Raw genomic sequence first — 12,209 nt, forward strand, 5'->3', positions numbered from 1 at the left:
CTTTTTGGATTCCAGACCTAATCAGTTCCCCTCTACCACCACTCTGCTCCATCTAGTGGAATTAGTCCTTACTCTTAATAATTTCTTCTTTGGCTCCTCCCATTTCCTCCAAACTAAAGGTGTAGCCATGGGCAGCCTTATGGATCCTAGCTATGCCTGCCTTTTTGTTGGCTTTGTGAAACAATCTATGTTCCGTGCCTATTCTGGTATCTGTCCCCCACTTTTCCTTCGCTACATCGACGACTGCATTGGCGCTGCTTCCTGTACACATGCTGAGCTCGTTGACTTTATTAACTTTGCCTCCAACTTTCACCCTGCCCTCAAGTTTACCTGGTCCATTTCCGACACCTCCCTCCCCTTTCTAGATCTTTCTGTCTCTATCTCTGGAGACAGCTTATCTACTGATATCTACTATAAGCCTACTGACTCTCATAGCCATCTGGACTATTCCTCTTTTCACCCTGTCTCTTGCAAAAATGCCATCCCCTTCTTGCAATTCCTCTGTCCGCTGCATCTGCTCTCAGGATGAGGCTTTTCATTCCAGGACGAGGGAGATGTCCTCCTTTTTTAAAGAAAGGGGCTTCCCTTCCTCCACCATCAACTCTGCTCTCAAACGCATCTCCCCCATTTCACGCACATCTGCTCTCACTCCATCCTTCCACCACCCCACTAGGAATAGGTTTCCCCTTGTCCTCACCTACCACCCCACCAGCCTCCGGGTCCAACATATTCTCCGTAACTTCTGCCACCTCCAACGGGATCCCACCACTAAGCACATCCTTCCCTCCCCCCCCTCGCTTTCCACAAGGATAGCGACTCCCTTGTCCATTCGTTCCCCCCCCATCCCTCCCCACTGGATCTCCCTCCTGGCACTTATCCTTGTAAGTGGAACAAGTGCTACACATGCCCTTACACTTCCTCCCTTACCATCATCCAGGGCCCCAGACAGTCCTTCCAGGTGAGGCGACACTTCACCTGTGAGTCGGCTCGGGTGATATACTGTGTCCGGTGCTCCCGATGTGGCCTTCTATATATTGGCGAGACCCGACGTAGACTGGGAGATTGTTTTGCTGAACACCTATGCTCTGTCCGCTAGAGAAAGCAGGATCTCCCAGTGGCCACACATTTTAATTCCACATCCCATTCCCATTCTGATATGTCTATCCACGGCCTCCTCTACTGTAAAGATGAAGCCACACTCAGGTTGGAAGAACAACACCTTATATTCCGTCTGGGTAGCCTCCAACCTGATGGCATGAACATCGACTTCTCTAACTTCGCTAATGCCCCACCTCCCCCTCATACCCCATCGGTTATTTATTTATATACACACATTCTTTCTCTCTCTCTCCTTTTTCTCCCTCTGTCCCTCTGACTATACCCCTTGCCCATCCTCTGGGCTTGCCCCCCTCCCCCTTTTCCTTCTCCCTGGGCCTCCTGTCCCATGATCCTCTCATATCCCTTTTGCCAAACAACTGTCCAGCTCTTGGCTCCATCCCTCCCCCTCCTGTCTTCTCCTATCATTTTGGATCTCCCCCTCCCCCTCCCACTTTCAAATCTCTTACTAGCTCTTCTTTCAGTTAGTCCTGACGAAGGGTCTCGGCCCGAAACGTCAACTGTACCTCTTCCAAGAGATGCTGCCTGGCCTGCTGCGTTCACCAGCAACTTTGATGTGTGTTGCTGAGACACTGAACAAACAGGTTTCGTCCTCCTGTACCAGTTTGCTAATTCCATTGAATTTCCACAGATAAGAGACATTCCATTCAAACTCTGTTGGTCAAATGAACCAATCAGAAAGCCCCCACTGAAGTAATACAAAACCGCGCCACTGCAGCCAAATGGAACTGTAACCACTATAACACACACTGAAAAATTACATGTACATATCATGGTCATCATTCAGTGCCATTTCGTAAGGTGTGGGTAGTCATTGTCTTCTATCTTTCATGACCATGATTGTTCCTCTGAAATTTTTCTTCAGGTTTGCAATTGCCTTCTTGTGGGCAGTTACAAGACAGGTGACCCTAGTCATTATGAATTCTCTTCTGAGGTTGTCTGCCTGGCGTCATTGTCGCATAACCAGGACTTGTGATATGCATCTTTTGCCATCAGGAAGGAGATACAGAAGTCTGAAGGCACACACTCAGCGATTCAGGAACAGCTTCTTCCCCTCTGCCATCAGATTCCTAAATGGACATTGAATCCTGAACACTACCTCGCTACTTTCTTAATTGTATTTTTTGTATTACTTATTAATCATTTAATAGACATATATGTACTTAATGTAATTCAGTTCTTGTTTCTCTATTTGTTGATCATGTATTTCATTAACTGCTGCTGTAAAGGTAACAAATTTCACAACATATGCCGGTGATATTAAACCTAATTCTGATTCTGATCTCATCTGCCCATCCACAACCTGCTCCCATGGCTTCATGTGACCCTGATCAGGGGAGACACGTACTTGAGTAATTACATAAAAATACAAACAAGCATAAGGAATTTAAACTACAAGGGAAGTAACAATTGCACAGTCTAATCCAGAATTTTCTCTCCTTTGATTCTAAGTCACACATCTTGAATCATTATATCTAAAAATTCAGAAGCAGAAAAGCTTGTATCTACAGTAAGTATAAAATAATCCAAAATTCACCTATGTTATGGAAATATTAAAGTGATTAAGTTATTGTTAGAATGATCGTCTTTGTAAGAAGGCACACTCATGTGAGTTTGAACTACCCTATTAGTGATCATCCTTGTACTTGTTGTCCATTTGGTACCACTTTAACTCGCTTACAGTGGCAGGCATGGATCCACTTACTTTTACCTTCTACCTTCACCGCAGAGTTGGTAATTAACAGTGCTTGATAAGGACCTTCCTATCAAGGTCCCAATGGTTCCTCATGTGGTTTCTTAGTCAGGACCCACTCACAGGAATCAGGGTGTGTCCTCCTCCTGATGGATCACTCCAAGTGACACAAATCTGTTGAGAAGCAGACTGGACAGCTTGGGTTAATTTTTCACACAATAGTTAACCAAACTGTCAACCATAATGTATATATCTGCCTCACTGAGTTCGAGGACTCCCATCAGTGACACAATAGTTCACACATTGCTAAACTGTCAACCATAATGTATGTATATATCTACCTCTCTAAGTTTGACGACTCCCATCAGTGACATAGGACTCCCTGTTCCTACCTCGAAGGACTTAATCTAATTTTCTTGTTTGGGGTTGCTGTGATGTTTTCCTCACGATACTTAGTCGTTGTTCGACGTTCCATTCATCCAGATGACTCTTGAGTGATGTGGACAATGAAAAGACCATTCAAAGTTCATCAATCAACATAATTCCTTTGCTTTCTTTGCTGGAATAGCTTCACCCATCCTCATTATTACCAGTGCTTCCGAGTATCCTTGATACTTTGGTAAAGAAATGTAGTCCCCTTGTAAACATAAAAATGGACCAGGTGGGAAGGGAGTACTTAATTGTGGTGGCTTTTCCTCTACTCCAGGATTTGTTTCCTGGCATGTCATGCATCTTTCAAACAGTTGACGAGCTTGTGCCCTGAACCTTGGATTCCACCACCAATGGGAGCATGTGTTGATCATCTTTTGCACTCTAATCTGTCCTAGGGAGTGTATTTGCTGTGCCAGATGAGGAAGCAACATAGTTGGAGCTACTAGCCTGTGGCTAGTGCCATATCTCCATACTCCATTACTGTTTAAACTCCCACCATTCTCCATCCAGAACCACTTTTCCTGATTAGAGCACTGACCTCGCATCTTTTGAATATCTTGTACATCTGTGATACAGGGCTCAACTTCATTTCCATAATTCTGTTGTTGAATTCACTGCATATTTTCTGGTTACTTGTTTTAATTCTTTGAATTCTTTTAACTTCTACTCATTTTGTTTCTTTACTCCATCCCATGCTGCCTTTTTTGGAATTTCATCCACAAATGCATTTCCATGGCTTTCCATTGTAGTCATCTTAGAGTGTGTTTTGCATTTTAATACAGCTGCTTCTGAGACCAATCGTATAAGATTCATGAACTCCTGCACTAATGGCCATTCTTGACTGGGGTCCCTACGGCTTTAAGAAATTCCCTTTGCCTCCATTAGTTTCCAAGATCATGAACAACTCCAAAAGCATATCAAGAATCAGTGTAGATATTAGCTGATCTTCCTTCCACCAACTCACAAACATCCATCAGGGCCTTCACACCCGCCTGTGGCACAGAGGTATCAGGAGCCATGCACGTCAGTTCCACCCAGCCATTTGAATTCCTTCCTCAATCGTTGAAGAGCCGTCGGTGTACAGTATCAGATCTGGGTTCAATAGAGGTGTTTCTTTGTAATAATTTACATCTTCAGGGCAGGTTATTTTTGCACAGTCATGGTCATCATAATCTAACAAGAATTCAGCAAATTCATTTCCAATTAGTAAGTTAAGACATAAGCCACCTGATTTTCACTGTATCAGGGCAAACGAGGGCTGCAGGGAAGGGCTTAGTCATTTTTTTGAATGAGACATCCAACATTGTTGAAATCGTGTTAAACTGTTACAAGGTAAGGGAATGAAGTTTCTGTCGAGTTTGTTTCTGCTGTCCATCTTGTTTCCTATACCAGCAACTTCTAACTTTTTTGCCACAAAAGCGACATGTTGCTTTAGGGGATTGGCTTCAGAGGTGTGGCTCAGACTGAGATTGCTGCGATACACACAGTGAATTCCAGTTCAGCTTCTTCTGTTGGTGAATAGGTATTGGCTGTTGACTAGCAAGCAATGACTATTGACCCACAGAATCATAGAAAAGTGAAGCACAGCAGCAGGCCCTTTGGCCCATCTAGTCCATGCTGGACAATTTAAACTGTCTACTCCCATCAACCGGAAGAGTGGTGAATCTGTGGAATTCTCTGCCCAATGAAGCAGTGGTGGCTACCTCAGTAAATATATTTCAGACAAGGTTGGATAGATTTTTGCATAGTAGAGGAATAAGGGTTATGGAGAAAAGCAGGTAGGTGGAGATGAGTCCATGGCCTGATCAGCCATGATCTTATTGAACGGTGGAGCAGGCTCGATGGGCCAGATGGCTGATTCCTGCTCCTATTTCCTATGTTCTTATGTAACCTACATTGAGACTTTAGCTCTCCATACCCCTTGATCAGTCCCTGTTGATCAACAGATAAATGACCCATCTGTAATTATCTTATTCAGGTTTTGATACCCTGTTCCTCCTGTTTATCAGCTTGTACTAGATCACGATGATTCGGCATTGACAGCTTCACCTTTTTTGGCAATATCTGGTTTCAAGCCATCCACAAAAGTGGACTTCAAGGGACCATAGAGTCCTGCAAGTTAGCTTCATTTACTCAGGCATTTGACATTTAAGTACGAAGTGTCCATTGTACTATTGAGAGATTGCCTCTCCTCTTGTCTCCCAGTATAGAAATATGTCCCTCTGCTGGTGTTCAAATTGATTGTCATCTGTCTGTACATACATACAACCCATGTTCCTATAGACCACTGTGCATGCACAGAACATATTACCTGTTAAACGCCATCTGCCCCTCAGTGGAGGGTGTGCTGCAGTCCTAGCAGTTCACTGCATCTCTCTGCTCTGTGACAGCAGCCGTCTGTTTACCGACACACTGTAGCACAGATCACTGCCATTTGTGTTTGCCAAGGGTGACGGAGTGTTTCTCATTTGCCTCCTGCAGGACGTGTCAACTGGAGCTCACATCTCTGTCTTTGGGCTGCATTCTGCCCCAGTCACCCAGTGCTGCATGAGTCCCGACAACGAAAGGTGAGCTTTCTACTGTGCAGCATTGCTCACTGATGGCTAGGCCCGTGGCAGAGTCACTGAACTAACCATACTGCACACTGGCACAGGGAGACGGAATGTGTGTGCGTGTAGGTGTGTGATGGTGCAGGCATGGGCGTGTTAGTACATACACGTGTGTGTGGGGGATTAGGGGTTGTGTGTTTGTGTGAGTGGTGTATGCAAGTAAGTGTGTGTTAATACATTTACAAGTGTGTGGGGATCGGGTTGTGTGTGAGTGTTACATTCTTGTGCGTGTGTGTGTTAGTACGTATACATGTGTTAGTACATATACGTGTGTGAGTACATAGTACGTGCAGGTCTATGGGCTATACATGGATCAGACTTCGCATCTGGGGCTGTACACGGATCAGGATGTGCAAGTGTGTGTTACTGAGGCTGGTGTGTATTTTATACTGTTGCCCTCACACCCACAATCTCACTTTGTCGTACTGCAGCTTCAGAAAACATTCTTTTGCATCTGTTTGGCTACTGAGTCAAGCTTTAGACATGGTCCTTTCAAAGATGGGATCATTACCCAGTTAGATGAGGAGACGAGATTCTGTGGACGTGATAGAGACACCCGGATGCCAGGGTCAGGGCCATCTCAGGTTGGGTTCACAGCATTCCAAAAAGGGAAGGTGAACAGCCAGAAGTCTTGGTATATATTGGCACCAATGACATAAGTAGGAAAAGGGAGGAGGTCCTGAAGAGAGAATTTAGGGAGTTATGTAGAAAGCTAAAAAGCAGGATCTCCAGTGTAATAATCTCTGGATTGCTGCCTGGGCCACGTGCCAGAGAGGGTAAGAATAGAATGATTTGGCAGATAATTGTGTGGCTGAGGAACTTGTGCAGGGGCATGGCGTCAGTTTTCTGGATCATTGGAATCTCCTCTGGGGAAGATACGACCTGTACAAAAGAGACAGGTTACACCTGAACCTGAGAGGGACCGATGTCCCTGTGGGCAGGGTTGCTGGAGCTGTTGGGGAGGGGTTAAACTCATTTGGAAGGGGTACGAGACACTGAGTGATAGGGCAGTTGGTATATAGGCAGAGACGGTGTGTTTTCAGACTGCCAGCAAGGACACAGATGATAGGGCAAAATTACTAACGGGGACAAAATCAAAAAGGGTGATGAATACAGGACTGAAGGTGTTATATTTGAATGCATGCAGTATACAAAATATGGTAGATGATTTTGTAGTGCAGTTAAAAATTTGCAAGTATGGTGTTGTGGGCATCACTGAGATGCGCCTGAAAGAAGTTAATAGTTGGGAGCTTAACATCCAAGGATACAGATTGTGTTGAAAGGACAGTCAGGCAGGCAGAGGGGGTGGTGAAGCTTTGTTGGTTAAAAAAGAAGAAATCAAATCATTAGAAAGGGGTGACATAGGATCAGAAGATGTAGAATTGTTGTGAGTAGAGTTAAAGAACTGCAAGGGTGAAAAGACCCTGATGAAGATTATATACTGACCTCTGAACAGTAGCAAAGATGACTACAAATGGTCTACATATTACAACAGGTGATAAAAAATGCATGTCAAAAGGGAAATGTTGTGGTGGGATTTCAATATGCAGATAGATTTGGAAAATCAGGTTGGTGCTGGATCCCAAGAGGGAGAATTCGTAGAATGCCTACAAGATGGATTTTCAGAATAGTTTGTAATTGAGCCCACTAGAGGATCAGCTAGTCGTGATTGGGTGTTGTGTAATGACCCTGATTTCATTAGGGAGCTTAAGGTAAAGGAACCCTTGGGAGACCGTGATCCTAATATGGTGGAATTTACACTGCAATTTGAGAGGGAGAAGCTAAAGTCAAATGTATGAGAATTACAGTGGAGTAAAAGGAATTACGGAGTTGAGAGAGGAACTGGCCAAAGTTAATTGGAAGGGAACACCAGCAGGGCTCAAGGCAGAGTAGCAGTGGCTGGAATTTCTGGAAGCTATTTGCGAGCTTCAGGATGTATACATTTCAAAGAAGAAGAAATACTCTAAATGCAGGATGATGTAACAGTGGCTGACAAGGGAAGTAAAAGTCAACATCAAAGTAAAAGGGAGGACATATAATACAGCAAAAATTAGTGGGAAGTTAGAATATTGGGAAGCTTTTAAAAACAAACAGGAGGCAATTGAAAAGCCATGAGGAGGGAAAAATGAAATATGAAGGTAAGAGAGCCAATACTATCAATGAGGATACCAAAAGTTTTTTTTCAGATATATGAAGAGAAGCAAGAATAGATATGGGACTGCTGGGAAAAGGCCCAGGCAATATAGTAATGGGGGACAAGGAAATACTGAGTGAACTGAACAAGTATTTTGCATCGGTCTTCACTGTGGAAGACTCTAGTAGTATGGTGGAAGGTCGAGAGTGTCGGGGCAGAAGTGAGTGCACTCGTTATGACGAGGGAGATGATGCTTGGGAAACTGAATATAGATGTGTCGCCTGGACCAGGTGGACTATACTCAGGGTTCTGAAAGACATAGCTGAAGAGATTGTTGACACACTGGGGACAATGTACAATGCCCCAGTAATCTTCCAACCTACATGGCTTTGGGATGTGGAGTAGAGCATGCAGGGGAAAGCACATGGCTATGCTGTGCAGACCTCATGCAGCCTTTCCGTGAGAACCCACACAGACAGGCAGAAGGCAGCTTCAACAGGACAGGAGTAAGATAGATTCGCTTGTCGAGTGGTGATGAGACAGCATCAGTGAGACGAAGGAACTGATTGCTGAAGTCGAGGGAACACATACCAGTCCTCATCGAGGGGTCAGCAGTGGAAAGGGTGAGCAGTTTCATGTTCCTGGTGTCAACATCACTGAGGATCTATCCTGGGCCCAATATATTGATGCAATTACAAAGAAAGGATGACATTGGCTCTATTTCATTTGGAGTTTGGGGAGCTTTGGTATGTTACTAAGACTTTTGCAAATTTCTACAGATATACCATGGAGATGAAGTTCGGGTAGATGGAGCTCGTCAGCCTGGGAAGGCAGTCCATCTAAGAGAGGGAAAACTCTGATTTCAAACCTCCGCTGCCTTGCGGCCATACCCACTCATGGGAAAAGCTTACACCCTGAGTTCATCAATGACAACCAGGAAAGACTGGGTGACAACCACGAAAAGAATGGCGACGACTGGAGAGTCAGTGACAGCCCGGAGAGATGGCAACCAGGGCAGAGCAGGCTGGCAACCCAATCTGTTTCCTCTGAGAGGAGGACCCCCACAAAAGCTACGATGAATCTAAGGAAAAGATACCCCCAGGGGTGCCGGGGGCGGAGGGGAGGAAGAGCACCCCAGTCGGACGGACACAATGGCATCAGACCCAGGCAATGAACAAACGACTATGAGGAAGCAGTGTGCATGTGGCAAAATCTGCAAGAATGATCACGGCTTGAAGATTCACCAAGCGAGGATGAAGTGTCTGGCGGGAGCAGGAGCAGCACAACGCGCAGGTGTCCAACCTGGTGAGACGAAGGACGGGCCAGGCCCGGAGTCACCCCGTAGTGCCCGGAACCTCCAAGTGTTGCAAACTAATCCCTCTAACATGAAGTCTAACAGGAGGTGGATCAAATGGCCTGCAGCTAACATGACTTCACTGTGGAAGCAGTTTGATGAAGGTATCAACTAAATTCTGGAGGTAACGGCAAAGGGAGGGGTTGATAGGAAGCTACAAGCCATGACAACAATCATTGTCAGCACCGCAGCGGAATGGTTCGGAGAAGAAGAGAAGGAAGGCTCCAGAACACCTTACTCGAAGAACCAAAGAGCGTTGAGGATCCACAACATCAGGCAGGAGATGAAAGCGCTGAAGTCCCAATACAAGGAGGCAGAAGAGGAGCACATTGGCTTGGCCCAGCTGATGTGCATACTATGAAAGAAGATCAGGGTCCTCCGCCGGGCAGAGTGGCATCGGAGGCGGCGTCATGAAAGGGCTCGAAAACGTGCTGCCTTTATCGCCAACCCCTTCAAGTTCACCAAGGAGTTGCTGGGGGAGAAGCGCAGTGGGAAACTGGCCTGTTCGCAGGAAGACATAGACCAACATCTGAAGAAGATATATAATGATCCTGAAAGAGAGCAGGAGTTGGGAGAGTGTGACATCCTAATAGACCCACCTGAACCGGATGTGCAGTTCGACATGTCAGAGCTGCAACTAAAGGAAGTCAGAGAGGTCGTCCGCAAAGCAAGGGCAAGCTCGGCTCCAGGACCAAGCAACACCTCGTACAAAGTGTACAAGAACTGCCCCAAACTCCTGCATCTGTGGAAGATCCTGAGAATCTTCTGGAGAAGGGGGAAGATCCCAGAACAGTGGAGAGTGGCTGAAGGGGTGTGGATCCCGAAGGAGGAAAATGCCACCCAGATAGATCAGTTTCGCATCATCTCCCTGCTGTGTGTCGAGGCGAAGATCTTCTTCAGTGCCGTTTCTAACCGGCTGTGCACCAACCTAGCAAAGAACACCTATATTGATACATCAGTCCAGAAGGGTGGCATTTCAGGGATGCCGGGCTGTCTGGAGCACATCGGTGTGGTGACACAGCTCATCAGGGAGGCCAGAGAGAACAAGGGCAACCTGTCAGTGTTGTGGCTCGACCTGGCAAATGCATATGGCTCCATTTCGCACAAGCTGGTGCAGCTCACACTGACCAAATATCACGTCCCCAGCAGAATCAGAGGCCTTATCGCTGATTATTACAGCAACTTCAGGATGAGGGTCTCTTCTGGAGCAATTACATCAACCTGGCACAAGGTGGAGGTCGGCATCATCACAGGGTGCACTATCTCAGTGACACTGTTCTCCCTAGCCATGAACATGCTCACTAAGTCTGCTGAACCAGAGTGCAGAGGGCCCAGAATGAATTCCGCTCAATGGCAACCACCTATCAGGGCATTCATGGATGACCTCACAGTCACCACAGAATCAGTCCCAGGCTGCCCGAGGATTCTGCAAGGGCTCGAAAAGCTGGTGGAGTGGGCCCGGATGCGTTTCAAACCAGCCAAATCAAGATCGATGGTGCTGAGGAAAGGGAAGGTGGAGAACAAGTTCTGGTTCAGCATCGCAGGCACAGCCATCCCAACCATCACAGAAAAGCCAGTAAAGAGCTTAGGCAAAGTTTTTGACAGCTCTTTAAGGGACACAACATCCATTCAGGCAACCTGCACCGAGTTGGATGGCTGGCTAAAATCTGTGGACAAGTCTGGCCTACCTGGGAAGTTTAAAGCCTGGGTGTATTAGCATGGCATTCTTCCCAGAATCCTGTGGCCCCTCCTTGTCTATGCAGTTCCGATCTCGACAGTCGAAACCTTAGAGAGGAGGGTTAGCAACCACCTCAGGAGATGGCTGGGGCTGCCAAAGAGCCTGAGCAGCATCGCACTCTATGGACACCACAACAAACTGCGACTGCCCTTCAAATCCTTGGAGGAAGAATTCAAGGTAACAAGAGCCAGAGAAGTGCTACAGTATAGGGACTCGAGTGATCCGAAGGTGGCTAGAGCAGGGATCCAAGTGAGGACTGGCAGGAAGTGGAGGGCAGAGGAAGCTGTTCAGGAAGCAGAGGCAAGGCTGCGTCACAGGAGGCTGGTGGGAGTGGTCACACGAGGCCGAGCTGGGCTAGGATCCTTCCCAACTCCCCAAATGGACACCAGAGAGAAGGAAAGGCGTTGTCTAGTTCAGGAGGAGGTGAGAGCAGTAGTGGAGGAGACGAGAACCTGCAAGGCGGTGGGAATGAAGCAACAGGGAGCTTGGACAAGATGGGAGAATGCGGTTGAGAGGAAAGTGACCTGGGCTGAGCTTTGGAAAGCCGAACCACGCCACATCCAATTTCTCATCCAGGCAGTGTACGATGTGCTTCCAAGCCCATCAAACCTGCACACATGGGGCAAGGCAGAGTCATCTGCGTGCCCACTGTGCTCCAAGCGAGGAACCCTGGAGCACATCCTCAGCGGCTGTGCAAGGGCACGTGGTGAGGGACGGTACAGGTGGAGGCATGATCAGGTCCTGAAGACCATCGCTGAAGCCATCAGCGCAGGAGTTGAGTCGGCGAAGTGGTCCCGACCCTCCAAGCAGACCATTGCCTTTGTCAGAGCTGGGGAGCAGCCAATACCTGCCAAAAGAACATCTGCAGGCATCCGGACCTCTGCAAGGGACTGGCAGCTGCTGGTGGACCTCAAACGGCAGCTGAAGTTCCCCACCCATATTGCAGCCACTACTAGGCAAGTGGTGCTGCTGGAGCTGACAGTCCCATGGGAAGATAGCTTGGAAGAGGCCTTTGAAAGGTAGCTCTCCGAGTACGCAGGACTGGTCAGCAACTGTCAGCAGGCTGGATGGAGAGCGAGGTGTCTCCCAGTGGAGGTTGGTTGTCGGGGATTCCCAGCCCGTTCCTTAGTTAG

General features: G+C 47.0%; 1 protein-coding gene across 2 annotated transcripts in view; it reads left to right on the top strand.

Annotated features, from left to right (window-relative positions):
- Positions 1-12,209, top strand: part of LOC134356368 (WD repeat-containing protein 88-like) — an 82,840-nt gene that overhangs the window by 17,781 nt on the left and 52,850 nt on the right. The window contains exons 2-3 of one of the 2 annotated variants that reach the window (XM_063067283.1): positions 5,723-5,808; positions 8,764-11,202. In XM_063067283.1, coding sequence (XP_062923353.1) covers positions 9,961-11,055 — 1,095 coding nt within the window. In that variant the 5' untranslated portion in view covers positions 5,723-5,808; positions 8,764-9,960 and the 3' untranslated portion in view covers positions 11,056-11,202. Of the gene's footprint in view, positions 1-5,722; positions 5,809-8,763; positions 11,203-12,209 lie in introns of those variants that run through there. The other variant, XM_063067282.1, reaches the window with a different exon arrangement.

Source organism: Mobula hypostoma, chromosome 14 (genome assembly GCF_963921235.1).
Source record: "Mobula hypostoma chromosome 14, sMobHyp1.1, whole genome shotgun sequence".
Classification (NCBI taxonomy): Eukaryota; Metazoa; Chordata; class Chondrichthyes; order Myliobatiformes; family Myliobatidae; genus Mobula; species Mobula hypostoma.